The sequence below is a fragment of the Odocoileus virginianus genome, chromosome 11 (genome assembly GCF_023699985.2).
Source record: "Odocoileus virginianus isolate 20LAN1187 ecotype Illinois chromosome 11, Ovbor_1.2, whole genome shotgun sequence".
Lineage (NCBI taxonomy): Eukaryota > Metazoa > Chordata > Mammalia > Artiodactyla > Cervidae > Odocoileus > Odocoileus virginianus.
In genome coordinates this window covers 28,518,238-28,541,706 of record NC_069684.1, presented here as the reverse complement: position 1 = coordinate 28,541,706, position 23,469 = coordinate 28,518,238, and the positions used below count along the sequence as shown (strand labels likewise).

The window sequence follows — 23,469 nt, the reverse complement described above, 5'->3', positions numbered from 1 at the left end:
CCATGCACAGGCTCCCCAGTCACTTCCTTCCCTTCGCTCCTCAGTGGGCTGAAGTTATTCCTCTGAGTTGTGCTTTGATTTAGGTATTTCTATCTGTATCGCGCATTAGAGATTTTGTTTCTAGACATGTTATTGATGTGGGCATTTTTGTTGTTTAAGCACGTGGAGCATGGACCTGGTTCCCAAGGTCATAAGTATTTAGAAAGTGCTGGCATTGGCGGGATCCGGGGCGTGGTTGCTGCGTGGATCGGCAGCCTAGCCTGGCACTTGGGCCTCTGCCGTCCAGCCTCCTCTGCTCGGCTTTCTTTCAAGACCCTAACTCTCTCACCGTCAGAGTTACGCTCATGGCAGGGAAACTGCAGCGGCACCAGGTTCAGCATGGTGGATCAGGACGCATGGTGTCTGTCTCATCCCTGGGGGTTACCCTTTGGTGGCTCCATGGCGGGGCAACCGCTCGTTTCTCTGGGGAGTAAAGTTGTGATGGCCTCTGGTCACTGGTTAACACCCTGCTGAGAGATAGTCTGAGGCCGCCATGGGGTTGATGGGTTGTGGGGTCATGGACGTTTCCTCTCTAGGCTTTTCGTTTTTTCATCCCACTGATTTGTTCCTGATAATTTCTTGTCTGTCTGCAGGACTGCGTCCTGCCTTCTGTCCCTCCTTGAGTTTACGTCTGTCTCTCCTTGAGTTTCCGGGAGGTGGCTCCTCCCCCACTGGCTGATCTTTGATCCTCACTCAGGAATGTCCTCAGACTGAGTTGTAATTGGTTCTCTAGGGCACCCGACCCCTCCCTCTGGTGCTGGGCCCCGGCTGGGCCACTTCAGCGCCTCCAGGCTGTGTCCAGAGGCAGGATCCTGGTCAGTGTGGTCCCTGCTGTCTGCTGCCTGCCCCCTTGCGCTCCTTGTGTGCTGCTGGGGGTCCTTGGAGCGCCCACGTCCAGGCCCGCCTGAGTCGAGCTCCCTGGGAGCCTGATGCCCTGGGTGAGGTTTCTGTCTCTCCTGCCCTGGTCTTTGTTCCCAGGGGACCCTTTTCTGGTGACTTTTAGAGCAGCACCTCCCGCTTTTCGATGGGTACTTGGCCCCTGCCATCTCCTCCTTGGCTCAGGTGCCAGGGCACTGAAGGGTGACCAGAAGCCCAGGGCTGCCTGTGGAGGTGCAGCTCCCAGCATGGTATTGTCCAGAGGGAACGGGGCGCAGGCCAGGAAGAGAAGGGAGGGTGGGGTGTTAGTGGAGATCTGACCCCGGCAGTGCCAGAGGGGTCGAAAGCCTTGTGCGTCTTGTGGGGAAGTGGAGCCCACAGGAGGGCTGGGTGCATCTGTCCTGGTCTGGGCTGCATCGGGACGGCTGTGGTGTCCCCAGGGTTGGTGTGCACGTGGAGGCTTGGGTGCCCGGCGAGACCAAGCATTGCTGAGCTTGTGGAGTGACTGAGGACACTGGTTGGACACTGGGAGCCGGGGGCAGCTTACCCAGGAGCCCTGCCCTGGGTGAGTCGGAGGTCAAGAGTCCATCTGGCTCACACGAGCCTGAGCAGAACTGGGCCTGGGGTGGTAATGGTAGAGGAGCCAGCCCTTTTGGTGGCTGGCACAGCAAGCTAAATACCTGATGCCTCTTCTACATAAACCTGGCAGTTAGGTGAAAACACGATGGGCATCCCCCAAACGCCAGCATCTGAGGGATCAGGACATCGTCGGCCGGCTTGGCTGCTTGGGGGAGGGGATGGCCAGGGGGCTGGGACCTCGTGTTTGGCGTCACTGGGGAGGAGCAGCCAGGCCTCCTGGGCTGGTGGTCGTCACTGGGACACTGCTTGTAGCCCAAACTGGGAATTTCCTGGAGGTCCAGTGGTTAGGACTCTGTGCTCTCATTGCTGGGGCTCGAGTTTAATCCCTGCTTGGGGAATTAATATCCCACAGTTGTGTGGCACAGCGGGGGACAAAGCCAAAACTTGAAGCACCCACCCACCAGCACACGTGAGAGGCTGGGTCTGACTGCATGTGGTCTCAGGGCTGAGCGAGGCCTCTCTGGAGAAGCCAAGAGGTCTGAGTCTGTGGAGGAAGCAGCGTGCTTTCCTGGCTGCAAGACAGAGGCAGCCCCCTGCCCGCCAGCAGGCAGGCCCTCAGGTCCAAGAGGAGTCTCCTCCCAGGGTGTGTGCTCAGAAACTGCCCCCTCAAGCTGGAGGCGGCTGACCACTGAAGGATGAGGACTGTAATGTCAGGTCCTGGGTGATGAACTGTTGGACTATGAAAGAGATGATGCAAAGAAGGAATGGAAAGTCAAGGGGAACAGGCTGGTTTGGTCAGCCCTCCCACCAAGGACAGCTCAAAACTCTGGATGAAACATCAGTGCGGGGGAGGGTGCTGTGCGCTGGAGAGCCAGCTGGGTGGGAGAGAGCTCAGGGCAGCCCCTTCTGGGCTCTGTCTGGTCCTGGTGGGTGGAGAGAAATGCAGAGCACTGGAAACAGCTTCTGAGGTGGGGGCAGGGGGCAGTGAAGACACAGGTCTCACTGAGCTGAGGGAGAGGCCGAGGGAGGAGGGCAGCGGGAGGCCAGATCACCAGGTGCTTTAGAAAAGTTTGGGTGGAACTTACTGGAGGGTCAGGTGTGTGGGGAGGGAAGGGAGGCTAGGCTGGTGTAGGCCGTGGTCTCAGCAGGGTGCCCGCTCCTGCTCCTTTGGGGCTCCTGGGTGCGTGGCCAACCGTAGTTCCGAGTTTGTGCTCTAAGTTACTGTATTGAACCTGGCAGGACCTTGGCCACTCAGGACAACCTCGTCCCATCCTTTCCTTCAGCTCCAGCCCTCGCCCTGCCCGGTGTCACCATGGCTGCCACTTCTGTCCTTGGGTCCCTGACCCGAGCCCTCTGCCACCCCTGAGATGTCGGCGTCCGCGAAGCCCCCAGCCCTGGTGGAGCTGGACCCGGGCCCTGGCGAGAAGCCTGGGGGACGGCCGCTCCTGGCCTGGGCCCCTGTGTTCAGCCACCGGAGTGAGAAGATCGCATTCGGCCAGAGTGATGGCAGCCCCGAGGAGCAGGTGCTCACGGTCACTGTCACGGAGACTACCGTCATCGAGGCAGACCTGGGCGTGTGGGGCGCCCGCGCCCTGACCTACCTCACGCTCTGGTTCTTCTTTAGCTTCTGCACCCTGTTTCTCAACAAGTACATCCTGTCCCTGCTGGAAGGGGAACCCAGCATGCTAGGTACCCGCCCAGGCTGGTGGGGACGGAGCCCCGGGGAACCCCTCTGCTCACTAGGTACCTGCCCGGGCTGGTGGGGACAGAACCTCGGGGAACCCCTCTGCTCACGGGCCTCGTCTCCTCCAGGGGCTGTGCAGATGCTCTCAACCACGCTTATTGGCTGTGTTAAAATATTTGTTCCCTGCTGTTTGTATCAGCACAAAACTCGGCTTTCTTACCCACCCAATTTCATCATGACCATGCTGTTCGTAGGTCTGATGAGGTAAGCCCACTGACATTTCAGGTTGGGTGTCTGAGTTTTTTGTTTTTGTGAAATCTCTTCCCCCAGCTGGCTATTAGCATCAGGTGATCCTGGGAGTGGGGAGCAGGGTGGGGGCGGACCCTCCAGGCTGACTCCTGAGGGAGGGAATGCACTGATTTTTGATGCTTTTGATTGTCTTAGGTTTGCTACAGTGGTGTTGGGTCTAGTCAGCCTGAAAAATGTGGCCGTGTCCTTTGCTGAGACTGTGAAGAGCTCGGCTCCCATCTTCACTGTGATCCTGTCACGGACGGTCCTGGGGGAGCACACTGGTGAGCAGCCCCCCACGCCCGACCCTCATTGCACCCTTTGGTCCCCCAAGGCTCAGCAGATGGGATGCAATCACAGATCTCTAAGCTGGGCCGGGGCAGGCACTGTCCAGCTGCACACATGTCCCTGACTGTCCTGCCAGCCTGTAGGGGGTGGGGTCCTGTGATGAGCGGACTCATCACGTGACATATGTCTGCCCTGGGGGTAGGAGTGCTGCTCGGAAAGGGAGTTGAGTTGGCTTCAATTAGGAAATGACCAGAAGGTAAAACAAGGCAGTGCCCGGCACCCTGGGGAGGAGGTGGTGGGGAGAGGGCACAGCTGGGCATCTTGCAGACCGGCCCCTGGAGCCAGGCCGATGTGCAGGTGATGGTAAAGCAGAGTCAAATCAAAGTGTGACCGCAGGTCCTGCAATCCCACGCAGCAGGAAACGGCCTGACCACACTGCAGCCTTCACCACGCAGAGGGAACTTCAAAGGCCTTAAGAACATCGGGCCATGGAGAAGACAGTGTTTTGCTGGAACAATTAGGAAATCTTGATAAAATGCAATTTGTTGGGGAGAATGACTGAGATACCCAGACTTGTGGGGCCAAGGTGTGGAGTCCCCAGAGGGGTGACCCCTGAAGGCACCCTAGCAGAGCAGCCTCATGGGGTCTGTCGAGGGGCACAGCCCCAGCAGAGCCCTGAACCCACTACCGCCCACCGCGCAGGCATCTGCCTCCTTGGCGGCCTCCAGCCATGGCTCTGCATGTGGTCCGCGCCCAGCAGACACCTCCTTCCATGGTGACACTCGAGGCCTCATAGACCCATGGATTTGCTGTGTGGACAGCACTGTCCTGGGCGGGGTAGTGGCCACGGTCTCAGGAGGTTACCAGATTGTCTGAGGGCTGCACTTCTGCTCTGTTTTGCTAAGTGTGTAAGGCTTGTCCCTTCGTCTGCTTTGAATTTCAAGATTAATGAAATGCCATGTCCAAAATCAAAGTAGAGGCATGGAGGGTAGGGGGAAGAAGGCCTTGCACCCAGTGACAAGATTTTCTGTTGTCCCAAAAGGACTTTCTACCCTCCTGTCAAGACTGTTGGTTATGAAGGCAGGAGGGCTGGATGCCCTGAGGTATGGGGCCTCCTTCCTCCCCTGACCTTCCTTGGAGACTACCCTTCAGCCCCTTTGTTTCACAAGTGAAGAGCTTGGGGACTATAGGGTGGGGTGCAGAAAGCGGGGCTTGGAGCTGGCGACTCCAGTGTGGAGTCCTCTGCCCGTGCCTGGCCGGAGTGGGTGACACAGGCATGTGCTATTTTTTCCCCTCCAGCGAGAAGTGAGCAAGCAGAGCACCCCTGGGGGGCAGCTGGGTCCACTGGGGGGCACTGCAGCCCAGCCATGTGCTCTCCCTCTGCAGGGCTACTGGTCAACCTTTCCCTCATCCCGGTCATGGGTGGCCTGGCACTGTGCACGGCCACTGAGATGAGCTTCAACTTCCTGGGGTTCTCAGCTGCCTTGTCCACCAACATCATGGACTGGTGAGTCTGTAGGGTAGGAACTGGGCACGTGGGGCCCCATGTCCCACTGCCGGAGTGCGGGCATCAGGCCCGATGGCTGACAGCTCCACGCAGCCTGCTCCTTGCGCGTCACCGTCTCTGAGGGGAGAAGAGAGGCCGCAGCGGCTCTTGTGTCTAAGCTTGTGTCATTGCTGGTACTTCTAGAGAGACCAGAGGGTTTCTGAGTGGTGCGTGAGTAAAATGAGAAACCACCTTTCATTCCATCTGACACCTGCTGTATTTCCTTCAGCCTTCTCTGCCTCTCTAATTCCCAGAAACATCGCCCAGCTCAGTCCTAGTTTGTGTCTTACCTGTTAACTACAGCACAGCATGGTCTCAGAGGCCTCCTCACTCACCTGCAGATGCTTCAGACCTTCTGGCCGCTATCCTGCAGGGACCATCCTCGCACAAGTCCCGCCATGTTTCCCACTGGCCCGCAGTGTCAGCCCTAGAGGGGGCGGGCCTGTGAGCGTCTCCCCCAGCCTCACTTTGGTTTAAGTTCCCTTGGCCAGAGCTGGGGGCAGTGTTGGTGGTCTGGAAGCTGGACACTGTCCTGTCTCCTCTCAGCCACCATTGGCTTTCCCAGCCAGGAGCTCTATCTCTGTTTCCCTAGGTCTTCCTGTGCTCATATTGTCTGTCCTGTGGCTACAGCTGATTTGTGGGAGCTCTGGGTGCCAAGAGGGGTTCTGTGCAGAGCTGGGTAACCCCAGGCATGCCCTCCATCCCCGAGACCTCAGCTTACCCATCTGTGAAAGGGGCAGCTCAGCCTGGCTCATGGATGCCCAGGGCTGTCTTCAAGGACCTCCATGTGTACCCGTTTCCAGAGGACAAGGCACTTTGTATAAGGTGGCCTCTGAGCTCACATAATCTCTTCTCTTCTTCTAGTTTGCAGAACGTTTTCTCCAAAAAACTCCTCAGTGGGGACAAATATAGATTCTCGTAAGTGTCACTGCCCCACAGAGACCAGAGCGCCCTGGACCCCAGCCCCAACACTCCCAGAGCTCCCTGTGCCCCAGCCCTGACCCTCCCATTTCCCCAGTGCTTTTAAAAGAACCTTGTTGAAACTGGGGAGAAAAACCCACCTGTTTCCAGTTGCCCTCTGCCAGGGATGCTGTCACTGTCCCTGTAGCAGGGGAGAAGGGGGTGGCAAGGCTGGGGGCAGGGCAGGGTAGGCCAGGGTGAGGCTGCAGGGCGTGGGAGGTTCAGACACCTGCCCTGTCCCGCAGGGCTGCGGAGCTACAGTTCTACACTAGCACAGCGGCCGTGGCTATGCTCGTCCCAGCCTGGATCTTCTTCATGGTGAGTCCCACCATCACAGTCACCTTCAAGGGGGTGAGCCTGGCACTGTGTGGCTGCCATGCGCCTGAGGGGGCCTGACCAATGCAAACCCAAGCAGGTCTGGTGCCCGTGAGGGCCAGGCTACAGCCCCAGTTCTGGAAACTTTGGCAGGAGGGTGTTAGGCACACTCTTGTGTTGTTGCTTTTTGGCTGCACCTCATGGCTTGCAGGATCTTCGTTCCCCAACCAGGGATTGAACCCTGGGCACAGCAGTGGAAGAGCTGAGTCCCAACCACCAGGCCAACAGGGAACTCCTGCAGTTGTTTCTTATTTCTTCTCTTAAAAACATTGTGACCACCATAGAATAAGTCACAGGACAGAAACATGTAAAACAGAGTGGTCTGTCCCCAGCCCCTCGCAGGCCCCCTCCTAGTGGAGCTGCTCCCTCAGTGTGTCTGCGTGGCCACAAACCTGCTTACGTGTGTCATGAGTCCCGTAGGAGTGCAGATGTGAGTCTGTGTGGACCTGTCTTCTCAACACAGTGGTGCTGGGTTGTCCAGTCCAAGCTCTGCCCTGACCCACCGGATGTGGTGGTCTGGCCCTGCCACTGCTCTGTACATGCAGCACATAACAGGGAACTCCTTGTGTCATGTCTTTAGTGGATGAGGATGTTTCTCTGGGTTGTGTTCTTGGATTGGAATGGTTGAGTAAAAGAACATGCACATCTAAACTTATTTTATTATGATAAAATATCTATCAAATTTACTATTCTAGCCATTTTTCAGTGTATGTCAGGTATGCATTCACATCATTGTGCAACCATTACCCCAATTTTTTCATCGTCTCAAACTGAAGCTCTGACCCATTAAATGCTAACTCCTCACCCCACCCCACCCCACCAGGTGGAGGGGACAAGACTTACCCCACCCCCCCTGAGTTCCAGCTGGGCCTGAGAGTTAAACTAACTTAGATCAACAGGAGATAAGCACATAGGTTCATTTAATACGAGCTTCATGTGATGCCAGAGCAAATGAAGCCCCAAACAAGTGGCAGACCTCAGTGAGTGCTTCCACGTCAGGTTGAATGAAGAGGTGATTGTGGGCAAGTGACTGAGACACTGGGGCAGCTGAAGGGGGATGAGGGGAATGAAGACATGGCCCCTGAATCCCCTCTCCTCCTTGGGGGGAAGGGGCAGCTCCCATGTGGGGTTTGTCTCCTGCTTCTGGGAAGGAAAAGGGAGATTAGAGCACCCTTCTGGCACCTGCTGTTTTCTCAGTGCCTTCAGCTCAAAAACAATTCTTATGCCAAAGAGGCATACCTGGGGGAGAGGTTCTGAATTTTGTTACCCCCTCCCCCACCCCTGGCTCCCACCCTCCTTCCTTGTGTCTCTGTGACTCTGACTCCTCCAGGGACCTCATAGAAATGGAATCACATAAGATTTGTCCTCTAGCATCTAGTTCATTTCACTCAACTTCGTGTTATAAGGGCCATCCACAATGGAGCAGGTGTCAGGACCTCTTCCCTGTTTTAAGGCTGAATAGATGTATGGCTAGACCATATTTTGTTTACCAATCTTCCAATGATGGACATTTGGGTTGCTTCCACTTTTAGGCTGTTGTAAGTAATGTTGCTCTGAATGTGAGTGTGTAAGTACTTTTTCAAGACTCTGCTGTCATCTCTTCAGGGTACAGACCACAAATGGAATCCTGGATCACATGGCAGTTCTGTGTGTAATTTTTTGAGGGTTGACTAGTCTGTTTTCCCACGGCAGTTGCACTATTTTGCATTCTTATCTGCAGTGCTCTGGGTCCAACTTCCCCTTTCCTCACCAGTGCTTGTTGTTTTCTGGTTTTTGTTTTTTTGATGGTAGCCATCCCGATGAGTGTGAGCTGGTACCTCATTATACTTTTTTTCCCCTGAGGCTTTCTTTTTATTTGTTTGTTTTGGCTGCACTGGGTCTTCATTGCTACACTTGGGCATCTCATTGTGGTAGCTTCTCTGGTTGCGGAGCACAGGCCCTGGACTGCAGGCTTAGCTGTGGCACATGGGCATGGTCACGACGTGGCATGTGGGATCTTCATTCCCTGACTGGGACGGAGCCCACGTCCCATGCATTGGTAGGCAAACTCTAAGCCACTGGACCACCAGGGAAGCCCCCTCGTTGTAGTTTTGATTTGTTCTTCCCTGATGGTCAGTGATGGTGGGCATCTTGTCCCATACTTAGAGGCTATGTGTGTTTCATGTGTAAAGATTTGATCATTGCCGTCCATGTGCAGCCCCAGAGCCCTCCGCGGTGTCACTCCCTTGACCCAGACCCCGGGGCACAGATGCCACTGGAGTTCCCCCGGGGTCCGCGCAGCAGGCGTCCCTCTGGCTCTGGTGCAGGACCTGCCGGTGATTGGGAGGAGCGGGAGGAGCTTCCGCTACAGCCAGGATGTGGTGCTGCTGCTGCTGGCGGATGGCGTGCTGTTCCACCTGCAGAGCGTCACGGCCTACGCGCTCATGGGGAGGATCTCCCCTGTGACCTTCAGGTAAGGACAGGAGATGAGGTACATCCGGGTCACATGCAGAGGGGAATGCTTGCCATCTGACGTTTTTATCAGAGGGCTCTGTGATTGTGGGTCACAAATGTAGTGATCGCTGTGGCCAGGGGTCGTAATTACTTGGCCACTCTGTATCGGTGCCATTTGAAACATGAATAGGAACGTCTGTGAAATGGATTTTTAGGGGGATCCCCACTAGGAATCTGTGCACAGAAGAGAGTTCCTTGCAGTGTCGTGAGGTACTTCTCCCCAGAACAGCACTGTCTGGGGAATCTCCTGGGATGATGGAGGGTGGGAGCCCCTGGCCATGTGTGGATCCTGAGCACCTGGAACTGGCCAAGTGCTGAGGAGTTGAAGTCTGTTTTTCTGACTTTAATCAACTCACACTCAGCAGCCCCACATGGCCACTGACTCTCTGCTGGGAACTCAGCCCCAAGCTTGGGTCTCATGAGCTTCTTCCCTAACTGGACAGACTTAGTGCTGATTTGACAGCAGAGGGATTTTGGTAACAGAAAGGAAGGAACCCAGGTCACTAGCAAGCCTGAAAACCCACCCAGTGATTGTCCTTGGATTTGGCTGTCATATTGTTGTAGAAACCTTTTAGCGGCGTTTTGTCCTTTAACTTCAGAACAGTCATGGGAGAGCGGGATTGAACACAGAACTGAGGGCCTCAGGGGCCTCATGCTGCTCTCAGACCTGGCAGCGCTCTTGCCACATCCCGGGGGAGGGGCCTCAGCACTGTTGGGGCCGCCTGAGTGACACGTGCCCTGACGTTCACACTGTCAGTATGTTTGATGGGTCTGTTTCCTTTAGGACAGCAGGAATTATTTCCAAATATCCCTGAAACTTTGCTTTTCAGTTAGTGATGGTCCATATAAAGACAGGAAACTGGCTCTTTTTAAGGAAAATAGCTTACGGCAGAAAAATACAAAAGTTAACTTTAAATCATCCAAAATGGCAGCCCAGAAGACAAACCCTTGTGGTCATTGCATCCTCACGAGGTCCCAGCAGTGAGCAAGCAGCATGGTGTCACTCCCAGACCGCTTTCCTAAGGGAACACTTCCCACTCTGGAGAGTAGGCTGCAGTGTTGGGGTGAAAGGCTGTAATGCCTACAGTTCACTTAGAAGTATTTCCATCAAAGAAAGGACAAAGTAAGGCACAAGGCTGAGCCTGAAGATGGCACCCAGCTCTGCGGTCCCTCTTCTCTGATTTCTGTTTTAGTAGGTAGGACCCTACACAAAGGGGGGTTGGCGGAGGCGCCCCTGGCCCCGCTGACCTCCCTGCTCTCCTGCAGCGTTGCCAGCACCGTAAAGCACGCCCTGTCCATCTGGCTCAGCGTCATCGTTTTCGGTAACAAAGTCACCAGCCTGTCGGCTGTGGGCACTGTGCTGGTCACAGCTGGCGTCCTGCTCTACAATAAGGCCAAGCAACAGCAGCGCGAGGCCATGCAGAGCCTGGCCTCGGCCACCACCCAGCCCCCGGATGGCAGCTCCGAGCCGCTGCTCCCCCAGGACCCCCGGCCACACCACTGAGCCCTGAAGCCATGGGGGCACCACACCACCGCTTCTTCACTGACAGGGGACCCCCGTTGCCTCTCCCTCCCCGTGGACAGCGGGTGTGGGACCACCTGGCTCCACGGGTCATAGTCATTGTGGGAGGCAAGGTGGGCAGCTTTTTCTGCTTTTTTCTGGGGCTGTGAGTCAGAACTGGCAGGAACTTGAATTGGGCTGGAGAACACAGCTGCCACTGAGCCATGGCCGAGCGCCCTGACAACCTCCTCCCGGCAGCCTCTGCGTGCCCCAGCAGCCAGGCCAGGCCCTGACTCCTCTGTGAGTGATGACCACTTGGGACAGCTGTGAAGCTGGAGCCGTGTCCAGGTGCCAGCAGGCACCCCCTTATTTGGAGCCAGTGTGGGGAACTGGCTCCTGCATGCCAGCCATCAGCGGTTGCTGGAGTCCACCCTGCTCCTTGGCCACTGGGCGCTCTGCTGGGCTCGGCCAGGCTGAGGCCCCCAGGGCCAGGGCACAGAAGCCACTGCAGTGGGCAGAGAGTGGCACAGTACGGGTGGGGTGAGAACCTGGGGTTTCCTGCTCCTGAGGGCAGGGCGTCCATCTCCTCTACCCAAAGCAGAGCTGTCACATCAGTACCACTTAGGGAAGGCAGGCTGCCCCTCCCCACATCTATGCTGAGCCTCCCACCTCTAGAGGGTCCTGTCCCTTGTGGGCAGCCAGGTTGCCCCTCCGAGACCCAGATGTGGTTTCCGGCCTGAAAGCTGCAGGTAAATTGCCACAAGGCAGGGCGGGCCTGTGTCCCTTCTGTTCCCATACTTGTAGGTTACAGGCAGGCTCTTTTAAGGGGCTCAGGGAGCTCCTGTTTCCACCCAGCCAGTCTGGAGCCTCCTGGTCTCATTGACAAGGGTGTTACTGATTTCCCCCTCGTGAATGATAAGCAGGACGAATGTGGAGTGTTTACACTTTTGTTATGCTGCATTTTAAATGACAGTGTAGGTTTTAAAAGGAAACAGAGGCACAGATGGCTTCTGGAATGCATGGAGTATGCCGGGTAAACCAGAGTCAGACCCATGGCCCAGCCCGGCCCTCCTCCCCCAGGGCAGGCAGACAGACAGATAGGTGTTTGAGGCTCCACCTCTGTCTTTACTCCTCGCCCCAAATCCTGTTGGAACTTCTGGTCAGGGTGTAGCCCCTCTCCCACCTACCAGACTCAAGCTCTGGGACTTGTCAGGCACAGCCCAACTCAGGGGCGTGGGCTGGCCACCTGCCCATCTCTAGCCGGCCTGCGGGACGGAGCGACCCGAGGGCACAAATGGTCCATGAGTCTTGGGAACCGTCCCTGCTGTCCAGGCCCCAGCGCCTTAATTGCTTCTCTGGTTTTCTGGTTGGCTTCTCAACTGGAAAATACAAACCAGCCCTTCCTGGAGAGCAAGTCTCTTGGAAACAAAGAGCAATAAGTGCGTCTCATTAAGTCTGTCGTGACGAGGGATTAAAAATGGGGCCTTTTAACTACAACCTTTTATGAAGCTGACCTCCTTGCTCAGAGGTCAGCAGGTCACATGCAGCTTCCCTGTGCAGGGGTAGCTGGTGTCTTTCCCAGGTTTTCCCCCTTTCCTCTTTTTCTCTTTACCCCTAAACAAAGCTAAAGAGGACTGGGGCAGTGGTTGGGGCGGCACACTGCTCTGTGAGGACTAGAGGGAAAGCACCACTTCCGGGGGGCTCTGGCCTCTGACCTCAGACTGGGGCCACAACACCTGCAGCTGCAGGCGAGACATGAAGAAGGGGAGCGTGTGTGTCGCCAGGTGCAGACTGTCATCCGAGAGTGATCAGGTGCCAGCTGCTTGTGTCTGAGTGTTGTTAGGGGCCTGTTGTGATTTTCCAGATCTGGGGACCAGAAAGATTTTCCTAAATTATTAGTAAATGAGGCAGTTTCTAGCAAAGCTGCTTTTGGGCTATCCCCTTATCCCCGGCAGGGAATCCGGGGCCTGGCGCCCATGGGACACATGCTATGGCCACATTCCGTCCATTGACTCTGCCCCAAGTCATCGATATGGTGGGCATTTCTGGGAGGAGAGTCAAACCCCACAGCCTGCGTGGGCGTTTGCTTAATAACTGTACAGACATGTTTTTAATTAACTTTGCCTAGTAGTTTTCTAGTATGTTCCTTTCACTGAACCGTCGCAGGCCAGCTTGTACTAACGCCAATACTAGGTCCATTTCCTCTGGGTCCATGGTCGTTGTCCATGTCTTTGTAAACAAACTCATGAACCAGGCTTCCAACTCTGGTCATCTGCTTGCTTGCATCAATACTTAAAGATCTCTGGCTTTCAAGGAAATTTCCACTGTTGAGTGGCATGAAAGGCTTTTTTTTTAAAAAAAAGAATTCTAATAGTCATAACTTCCTGCATATTAGCATTAACATCATCACCTTGGAAAGCTGAGAATACTCTTGCATAATCCAAAATGTGTCTTTAATTTGTAAATTGCACAATAAAAAAAGTGCTGCACGAAGAGTAAGCCACATGGAACCGAGCTAGCCGCAGGCCCTTGAAATACTTGCCCCAAACTGAGGGACTTTGCCTCCCGTGTGGCACTGACTATCCTGTGGATGGTCATTTATAGACAGATCAGCAGAGACCACAGAAACACAACATGACTTTCTACATCTGTCCAGGGGATGTGCTTCCTGAGGCCTGGAAGTGTTTTCACTATTTACCTAGGTTGGAAAAATTAAACAAGGATGCTATTACAGGTAGAAACCGTCTTCTGTTTGCCTGTGACCAGTGTTGTAGTAAGGGCTCTGTTCTTTTCCAGAATACGTTCATGCCCTGGTTGGGACCTCTTCATTTTCCTAGCTTATAATAAGATGGTTCCTACTTCCCTGATGAGTCGGCCTGTTTCTCTCTCCTGAAGAGCAAAGAGCAACCAGGTGGTTGTGCCGACCATCACTTGGCTTGCTCACCCTGATGCTCTGGGTATAAAACCTTCCAGTTTTCTCTCTCTCTAGTATTTCCTCCTCTTCTCCAGAGGGCTTGGATGCTGCCATTGCATCCTTGCCTAGATGTCCAGACTGACTTGGAAACTGTTCTAATTGGCAGAGTCTTTTTTTTTCTTGCTTTTCACTTGAGGGAAACTGGCATTCAGTTGATGTGCCATTTCTAGACTGTAAATGTGTGAGTTGAGTCTGAACCCACCCAGGGAGTATTGTGGACCCATCACTGCAGAGGGTCACAGTGAGGGTGACTTTCCCATACTGAAAAACTTGAAAATTATATGAATAAATTTATATCAGAACCAAATTATACTTGCTTTACACCAAAAAAAAACACAAAAAACAAAAAAACACTGTGGAGAACTAAAAGTACATTATTCAAAATTTTAGTGTTTTTTATTTCACCTATTCCAGTATTTATGCAATTAGATCAATTTTTCCTAGAAAAATGGTGGTTACGTAATTTAGTGAGTCACTGTGTATTCTGCTATACATCAATGCTGTATAATTAATCCTGTGGATGCCTACTGGTTACTTTGTCCAAATTAAGCTACCATGGTAGCAACTACCTAGGACTCTTGTTCTACAAAAGTAAAATAAATGTTCAGTGTGTACTTTGTTTTCTCCTCTGTGTAAGTCTCAAGTGTTTGGGCTACTGAAATGAACATGGGTGGGTTCTTAATGCCTTCATCTGTTTTTTGAAGGCTTTTCCTGTCACCAAAAACTCAGGAAGCAAAACAAGAGCTTGGGCACAGAAAAAACAATTCTTTCTGGGAAGAGAAAGAATCTCACTTCCACACACCCTCTTTGGGCCCTAATTTCTTGTCAGAATTCTTCTACATTTTCCATTTCTGACCAGGTAGTAAACTGGAGGTGGCGTTAAGTGGTAAAGAATTCGCTTCCCAAAGCAGGAGATGCAAGAGAGGAAGGTTCAGTCACTGGGTTGGGAAGATCCCCGGAAGGAGGAAATGGCAACTCACTCCAGTATTCTTGCCTGGAAAATTCCATGAACAGAGGCGCCTGGTGAGCTACAGCCCATGGGGTCGCACAGAGTCGGACACGACTGAGCGCACACACTGCAAGTGAATGATACTTGTTTACCGTTCTCTTCCTGATATTCACGATGTCGCATTACCATTTTTCTGTGACCACAAAGGTTCGAGGAATAATTTGCTTGAACCTGAGCAGCTTTGAGGCCGAACCTCAGGATTCAACGTCTTTAAAAACCTTCGCAGGCGAGCCTGAGTAAGCACTAACTTTGAGTCATCCCTGGTCTTCGCACAGCTTAAAATTCTGCGGTAACCGCTCTCCCGGCCCGCTCCGTAAGCAAGATTCGTCTTCTCTTAGGAAGATTCAGGGTCTTGCCCCGGGGTCACGGGAGTGGGGAGAGAGGACGCAGTCACAACCACCCAACCAGGCTGGCCCAGATACCTGCCGGCTCCGATCATCAGCCCCTAAAGTCGTCACCAGCCTGCGCCAAAGCCGGAAGTGGCGCGCAGCGCACTCCCGGAACTCTGTTCAGGTCGGGAGTTGGCGGCGGGGACGCGTCTTAGCTCGTCATCAGCCCGGCGCCGACGCAGGAAGTGACGACATTCCTGTCGCGCGCCGGGCGCTGTTTCTTCTCAGGCTCCGGGACCGGCGGCGGCGGCGGCGGCGCAGGGGTAAGTGGAGGCGGGACGGGCCGAGCAGGGGGCATGGCGCGACCAGCTAGCTTACTCGATCTCTCCGGTCCCGGCGGGCCTCGGGCGCGTGAACCAGGTTGGGCTACACTCCTCGCCTCCCTGGTCCATCTCGCCCTACGCGGAACTCAGAATCGTGGAGGCGGCGGGCCCAGGCGTTCCCCGAGCTAACTCCAGCCCGGCCGAACCCCGGATTAGCACAACTGAAACTCCAAAACCGGGAACCGCTTCCTGGTTTGCGAGCGCACCCTTCGAGTCCTTCACTCCCAGACCTCTCCTAATCTTGTGATGGGGCTGCTGCCGTCATATGGGCCAGTGGCCCACTCGGCCCAGGTGGTCTTTCAAATAAATCCTCCTGACGGCGAGAACAGTGCTTGGTGAGTGCCAGATACCTAACTACGAGCTTTACCTGGGAGGTCTCACTTAACCCTCTGTGATACCGTCATATAGGTGGTTTTCTTACCGTTTACAGAATGGTAAACTGAGGTGAGGTAACTTGCCCTAGACCGTACAGGAGTGACAGAAGAGGTTGGAGTACAAGCAGTCGCTTTCCGCGACCCATCACTCTTTTTTTTGAAACCTCTTTTACCCCCTGTATTTTCAGTTGTTAAAAATTATAGTTGATTTACGATGTTGTGAATGTTTCTGCTGTACAGCAGTGATTCAGTTACACACATATATATATATACACACACACACGTTTTCATATTCTTTTCCATTATGATTTATCACAAGAAATTGAAAATAGTTCTCTGTGCTGTACAGTTGGATTTGGCTGTTTATCCACCGTATATATACTAGTTTGCATCTGCTAATCCCAAAGTCCCACTCCATCTCATTTCCATCTCTTCCCCTTGGTAACCCCCAGTCTGTTGTATATGTCTGTGAGCCTGTTTCATAGATAAATTCACTTATGTCATATGTTCGAGTCCACGTATAAGTGATATCATAAAGTATTAGTCTCTCTATTTCTGACTTAGTATGATAATCTCTAGGTCCATCTATGTTGCTGCAAATGGCATTTCATTTTTTTTTAATGGCTAAGTGGTATTCCTCTGTGTGTGTGTGTGTGTGTGTGTGTGTGTGTGTGTGTAACGCATATATAGGTATATATGCCACATTTTTATCCAATCATCTGTCAGCACACATTTAGATTTTTTTCCATGTCTTGGCTATTGTGAACAGTGCTGCTGTGAACATAGAAGGTGTGTGTGTAACTTTCTTAATTATGGTTTTGTCTGGATATATGCTCAGGAGCGGGATTGCTGGGTCATAGGGTAGCTCTGTTTTTAGTTTTGTTTTTTATTTTAGTTTTTTTTTTTTTAGTTTTTTGAGGAGCTTCCATTCTGTTCTCCATAGTGGCTGCACAAATTTACATTCCCACCAACAGTGTTGGAGGGTTCCATTTTCTCCACACCCTCTCCAGCATTTGTTATTTGTTATCATTCAGTCAGTCATGTGTTCCTCTTTTCGATCCTATGGACAGACACACCAGGCTTCCCTGTCCTTCATGATCTCCCGGAGCTTGCTCAAACTCATGTCCATTGAGTCAGTGATGCCATCCAACCATCTCATCCCCTGTCGTCCCTTTCTCCTCCTGCCTTCAATCTTGCCCAGCATCAGTCTTTTCCAATGAGTCGACTCTTTGCCTTTAGCAATTTTCAGAATAAATAAACCAGTAATGATGGCCATCCTGACTAGTGTGAGGTGATACCTCATTGTATTTTTGATTTACATTTCTCTGATAATTAGTGATGTTGAGCATCTCTGCATGTGCCTGTTGGTCATTTGTATTTCTTCTTTGGAGAAATGTCTGTATTCAGGTCTTCAGTCCATTTTTCGATTGAGTTTTTTGGGTTTTGTTATTGAGTTGTGTGAGCTGTTTGTATATTTTGGAAATTAAACCCTTGTCAGTCTCATTGTTTGCAGATATTTTCTCCCAGCCCATAGGTTGTCTTTTCGTTTTGTTTGTCATTTTCTTTGCTGTGCAAAAGCTTGTAAGTTTGATCAGATCCCATTTGTTTAGTTTTGCTTTTATTTCTATTGCCTTGGAGACTTACTAAGGAAACATTGGTATGATTTATGTCAGATATTGTTTTGCCTGTGACATCTTCCAGGAGTTTTAGGGTGTCATGTCTTACGTTTAAGTCTTTAAGCCATTTTGAGTTTATTTTTGTGTATGGTGTGAGGATGTGTTTGAATTTCATTGATTTATATTCATCTGTCTAACTTTACCAGCACCACTCGCTGAAGAGATTGGCTTTTCCCCATGGTATGTTCTTGCCTCCTTTGTCGAAGAATAATTGACTGTAGGTGTGTGGGTTTATTTCTGGCATAGCCCATCTTTCTTAACAAAGATTTCTGCTGAAGCACTCAAAAGTGGTGAGACAAAAATGTTCAGGAACAGCATAGCATCAAACCATAGCTTGCTGTGTCCTGATGCAGTTTGAATTCTTGTCTTTTTGCAGTGTTTTAACTCAAATGGGTGATGAAAAGGACTCTTGGAAAGTGAAAACCTTAGATGAAATTCTTCAGGAAAAGAAACGACGGAAGGAACAAGAGGAGAAAGCAGAGATAAAACGCTTAAAAAATGTAAGCCATGTTTTTTAGTAAGTGTTTTTATTTTAAAGGAGATTTAATTTCTTTGCCCTCATTTTTCCATTAGAACAACGCTTCTTCGGTGAAGTTCTTTTGTACTTCCAAATGTCTCAGGTGAGCCCAAAATCTATTCTAAACATTAACAAAAACATTCAGATGCTCAGTTTACTTTGAAGACAGGTTGATAACTTACTAAAAAGCTGCATATAGATGACCACAGCTACATGGAAAATGAAGTATTTTGAACCTAAAATCATTAGTGCAGTTGAACTAATTTTTCTCATTTCATCATTATATTCATGATAGCATTTCCAAGTATTTCTACTATAGTAGGAAGTTGCCTTGAAATTAATGTTTTACACCTTTCTTGATTTGCCAAATAACATAGGAAAACTTTAGTGATTTAATGAGGAGCATTGAAAAAAATACCTCTTCTTTAAAATTAGCAACAGACTTTTCTTACATATTTATGAGATATTGCAAATTATTTGGTGTATGAAGTATGCTTTAAGGCTCAGTTTTGGCTCATATAAACAACTAACATACTTGGCATAGAGTCTAATGTCCCTTTACATATATGCTGGTTTTAATTTCTCAGGTTCTGGTTTACAGAGTTATTTGTAATTCTGATGTCATGGGATTTGAATGAAAGTTTTTTAGATTTTATCACATTGGTCATATGAAAAAGTGTGTATGAAAGTTGGTTTGGGGATTTTGGCAAGGTTTGCGTCTTATTAAAAATAGGCTTATCAGTAAGGAAAAGTACTCTCTCCTTGCTTCTTAGTCTGATGACCGGGATTCCAAGCGGGATTCCCTTGAGGAGGGGGAGCTGAGGGACCACCGCATGGAGATAACAATAAGGAACTCGCCGTACAGAAGAGAGGACTCCATGGAAGACAGGTGAGTGGGGTGTGGCCCCCAAGAGCCCGCAAGCTGCAGGTGCGCTCACATCTGACTGTGTGTGAGCTGGCCCTTCTCAGTGTGATTTTGTAAGCTGGAGGTCACGGCCTCCATGGAAATGAGCCTTATGTGGTGTCAGGTACCAGCTCCCCACTCTGCTTAGGAGAAGTGTGAGTGTGTGTTCCTTTGTGATTGCTCTTCAGTGAAGTCAGCACAACTCACATAGTACATTTAAGGAATTGTGTGTGTGATGATTTCTATAAGTACTGTCTAAAATTATCTACAAATAAACCAGAGTTGCTGCTGAAAGATACTTGAGTGAGGCCTAGGAGAAACAGAAACAGTCCTGCCAAAGCTGTACCTCTGACATTTCTTCCTATTTTTTGGCTTCTCCTCAGTTTTTTTTCCTTAATGTCCGTCATCAAACAACCAAAAACACTATAACCCAGAAATTAAGGCAAAAAGGTATAGACTGTGCATTCTCCCAAGGTTTTGGTTTTATACTCAGTTGAGAATATGAAATGACCTTTTGAGATCATTAAATTTGACTAAAATTGTGGGACCTTCTTTTTTAACAGCTTTTGTAAGTGAGAGACTGCACAGATTTAATGTATGCAGTTCGATAAGTTGTTGTACACGATCAAGATAATTAACACTGCATGTCTGTCACACCCTAGAGTTTCCTCAGAGAGCATTTTTGTTCCATGTAGCACACGGATATCCACCGTACTTTCCATCAGAATCTGTGTTTAATATACAGTTTGGGCTTAAGTTTCATAATCATTGTTGTTAAAGTCACTAAGTCGTGTCTGGCTCTTTTGTGACCCCAGCGGACTATAACCCACCAGGCTCCTCTGTCCTTGGGATTTCCCCGGCAAGAATACTGGAGTGGATTGCCATTTCCTTCTCCAGGGGATCTTCCCTACCCCGGGGTGGAACACACGTCTCCTGCATTGGCAGGCGCGTTCTTTGTGGCTGAGCCACCAGGGAAGCCTGAGTGTTACAATGAGCACAGTCTTTGAGCTGACGGTTGAGGCTCTCCTCTATGTTCTGAACCCTTCCTTTCCCTGGGTTGGGGAGACTCTCTGTTGCCCTGGTGCTCCCTACGTCCCTCTCAGGTGACATAATGCCATGGTGTCTCATTGCAGAGGAGAGGAAGATGATTCTTTGGCCATCAAACCACCCCAGCAGATGTCTCGGAAGGAAAAAGCACATCACAGGAAAGACGAAAAGAGAAAAGAGAAACGTAGGCATCGAAGTCACTCAGCAGAAGGGGGTACAGAGCATTTGTTTCATTTTGTGTTGTGTTCAGATATGGTCTCCTTCCTACTTCATGATCTGCTACGTTCTTCAGAGCACAGATGAGAGAGAAGAGAATAAAATTTTAGCTAAAAGTATAAATTTATTATAGATCATTCTGAATAGATACTTCATTTTCCTTCTGGTGTGTTTTCCCCTCAGTTCATTGTTCTGGGGAAGCTGGTCTGTCTATAAAATTGTTTTAATTCAGCGTGGGAAAGCCACTCTTTAGTGCTCAATTGCTTTTAAGAAACAGATGCTTGATAAAGTCCAAGTAGTGGGTTTGCTGTCACACCATTATCAGAGCTTCTTAGGGGTGTTGGGAAAATGAACCTGGGCCTGATGTAAATCTTGTTAAATGCAGTTGGCTTAATGTGGTTTAGAATGTGATGCAGAAACTAGAAGAAGTTAATCTTTGTCTTGTGTTCTTTACAAGTGATGACTTTTTTAAAATTATGAGACTGATGTAACCTAATATTACAGCTTATTTAATACAGAAAATTAAGAAGAGAAGATAGAGACCACAGTTCTGTTCAGTGATAATCACATTATTTTTGTTTTTTTTCTTAACTTCAGGTGTACGGCGTAGTTTTATGTCTTCATCTTTTTTTTTTTTTTTTTTAACAAAAGTCATGGTTGTTTCTCCAAGTTTTTTTTTTTTAATTATTTTTGGCTGCACTGGGTCTTCATTGCTACTCAGGCTTTCTCTAGTTGCAGCAAGCAGGGGCTACTTTTTGTTGCAGTGCAGGTTTCTCATTGCAGTGGCTTCTCTTGTTGCAGAGCACGGGCTCTAGGGCACACAGGCTTCAGTAGTTGAGGCACACGGGCTTAACTGCTCTGCAGCATGTGGGATCTTCCTGGACTGGGAATCAAACCCTTGTCCCCTGCATTGGCAGGCATATTCTTAACCACTGCACCACCAGGGAAGTCCCTCTCCAAGTCACTGATTAGATATTTTTTTCCTTTTTTCTCTGGGTATTGTTGAGTTTTGGAGATTAAGTCTCCTCTCACGACACATGCTGTTTGCCCATAGGGAAGCATGCCAGAGTGAAAGAGAAGGAGCGGGAGCACGAGCGCCGGAAGCGGCACCGGGAGGAGCAGGACAAGGCTCGGAGGGAGTGGGAGCGGCAGAAGCGGAGGGAGCTAGCTCGGGAGCACTCGCGCAGGGAGAGGTAGGTGCCCTGACAACAGCAGAGATGTGGGCAGGCAGGTCATACACGGACAGGAACTGGGCAGGAAGCAGCCCAGAGGCTTGTCCCGGAGGAAGTGAGGGTTCCCTGCACATGGGACTGCACGTGTGAGGTGATAGAAGTTGATGAGGGGAACAAAAACCTGTGCACCAGCTTCCTCCAGGCGGAGGCTGCTCAGGTGCCCAGGAGCCCGGCTGAGCGGGTGAGAGAGTGTGGTCCTGACTCAAGGCAGAATCCTCACCTCAGCTTCTGAGGTGGTCCCTCAGGGAGGGATACTGCTGGAGGGAGCTGGGGGTCTAGGAGGAGCTGAGAGGTGAGGAGTGAAGGTTTGGTTCAGACTTGCAGCAGCGGGGGAAGGAGAGTAGGGCGGGGTGGCAGCCAATAGGAGGTGGGGGGCTGTCCACACCCTGAGATGACATCCGTGTGGGGTTGGTAAGGGACGAGCCTGGAGCGAGGCGGGCTAGGCCACTGTCCCATCCCAGTGGAGCCGTCCTGGAGGCGGCTCATCCCTGCGTGTACCACCTGCAGCACAATCAGCAAGGAGAGGCTTCGGTGTGAGTGACTAAACCGCCTGCTTGGTTGGTGGGTGTGTGCTAGGCACCTGCTCTGTTCTAGGGACCTTGTCCAGGAAGACTGACCGACAAGGCATATTGCTTAGGTTCCCAGGGGTTACAGCAGAAATAGACTCGAGTTCTTCCAAACAAACAAACAAAAAAGACAAAGAAACCCCAAAGGCCCTGAAATGGCCAGGAGTTAGGACACCAGCCTCTGGTGCTTTTGTCTCCAGGGGCCTCTCTGTGGGCTCAGAGTCCCAGAGGAGCGTCTGTTAACCCAGGTCTATCCTCCATGGCCTAGGTGTGACCCTAGACTACCTCTGTGTCCTGTGGTCATTTCCAGGGAGAGCTTGGGAGCTGGGCTGCTCTACAGGAGGGGAGTAGCGGAGTGAAAGGTGTGGACATTCCCAGCAGCTGGGGCCCCACCAAGGACAGGGAAGGCAGGTGTGAGAATGGTCTATGTTTGCAGGCCCCATGCTCTGTCCAGTGTGGTGTGGGCACACAGCTATGCAGACACAGTAGTAACCCCAAGGAAGCCATGCTTGAAAATAAAGAGAAGCACATGGAACAGTGTAGCAGTGGCCACACTATACAAGGCAACACGAGCTGACAGGGTTAGCCTCACAGTCACTCAGTGGCAGCAACTGGAAGGAAAGGTTGGAAGGCATGGTTGCTGCAGGACATTGTCTAGAATGTCCAGTGTTCAACACAGAGCTCTGAGACAAAGAAACAAGGTTTAACCCTTTCTAAGGAAGAAAAACACCATAGAAACAGTGTGTTCCAGACTTGGCGAAGACCTGGAAGCATGGAACTTGAAGATGGACATCGTGCCTTCTAATGACAGTGAGGAAAAGGTTGAAGAAAGGCTGAGAGAGACTCAAGAACCAAGGGACAGTGTCTGCGGGACCAGCATGTGCACAGCGGTATTCTTGGAAGGAAGGGGGAACAGCTGAAAATGTCCCAAATTTGATGAAAGGTATTTATCTACATGTCAGAGAAGCTCAGTGAACCCTGAATAGGATAAGTACAAAGTAACAGTGGCACTGGGAAAACCAATGAGAAATTGGGGAAGGGCAGGAATACTGGTACCCCAGAATTCTGTGTCCATCACAGCCTGCCTCACAAGTGAAGGGCAGGTAAGCAGAGGCTCTCTGCCAGCAACGTGGGCCTTCCGGGAAATGCTTAAGGACAACCTTCAAGCTGAGCAGATATGACACCAGAAGATAAGGCCAGCCCTGGGCGTGGCTGAATTGCAGGTTAAGACGAAAGCCCCTGTAAACATGCTTCTCCCATCTTGTCTGAATTACTACAAGAGACACAGGATTGCATAAAACAATGATTAAAACACTGTGTGGTCAAGTAGCCATAATGTGTATAAACTGCAGGAGGAAATAGGATTGGGAGCTGTATGTGAACACGATCTGCATTTCCTGGAGCTTGATCTCATAAGATGCACACTGCAATCTCTAGAGCAACTTCTAAAAAATAGTAAATAGAGGAATTAAAATGGTTTGCTAAAAATCCTCATTTAAACCCCAAACGGGTAACTGCCTGGTTTCCAGTGATTAGGACTCCCTCTTCTGCCGCAGGGGGCCTGGTTTTGATCCCCAGTTGGGAAATTAAGATTCTGTACGCCTCATGGTGCA

General features: G+C 50.9%; 1 protein-coding gene across 11 annotated transcripts in view; it reads left to right on the top strand.

The window, feature by feature from the left end:
* LOC110125019 (cyclin-dependent kinase 11B) overlaps positions 1–23,469 on the top strand; it is a 40,150-nt gene that overhangs the window by 5,543 nt on the left and 11,138 nt on the right. For 3 of the 11 annotated variants that reach the window (XM_070474138.1, XM_070474137.1, XM_020873850.2), the window contains exons 3-13: positions 2,778–3,183; positions 3,307–3,442; positions 3,623–3,750; positions 5,141–5,261; positions 6,165–6,218; positions 6,506–6,578; positions 8,942–9,087; positions 17,751–17,874; positions 18,665–18,780; positions 19,929–20,056; positions 21,113–21,251. In XM_070474138.1, the coding sequence (XP_070330239.1) occupies positions 2,862–3,183; positions 3,307–3,442; positions 3,623–3,750; positions 5,141–5,261; positions 6,165–6,218; positions 6,506–6,578; positions 8,942–9,087; positions 17,751–17,874; positions 18,665–18,780; positions 19,929–20,056; positions 21,113–21,251 (1,487 nt within the window). In that variant the 5' untranslated portion in view covers positions 2,778–2,861. Of the gene's footprint in view, positions 1–443; positions 978–2,777; positions 3,184–3,306; positions 3,443–3,622; positions 3,751–5,140; positions 5,262–6,164; positions 6,219–6,505; positions 6,579–8,941; positions 9,088–10,394; positions 14,218–15,157; positions 15,265–15,393; positions 15,660–17,750; positions 17,875–17,947; positions 17,995–18,664; positions 18,781–19,928; positions 20,057–21,112; positions 21,252–23,469 lie in introns of those variants that run through there. The other 8 variants (XM_070474140.1, XM_020873851.2, XM_070474139.1 and 5 more) reach the window with 7 other exon arrangements.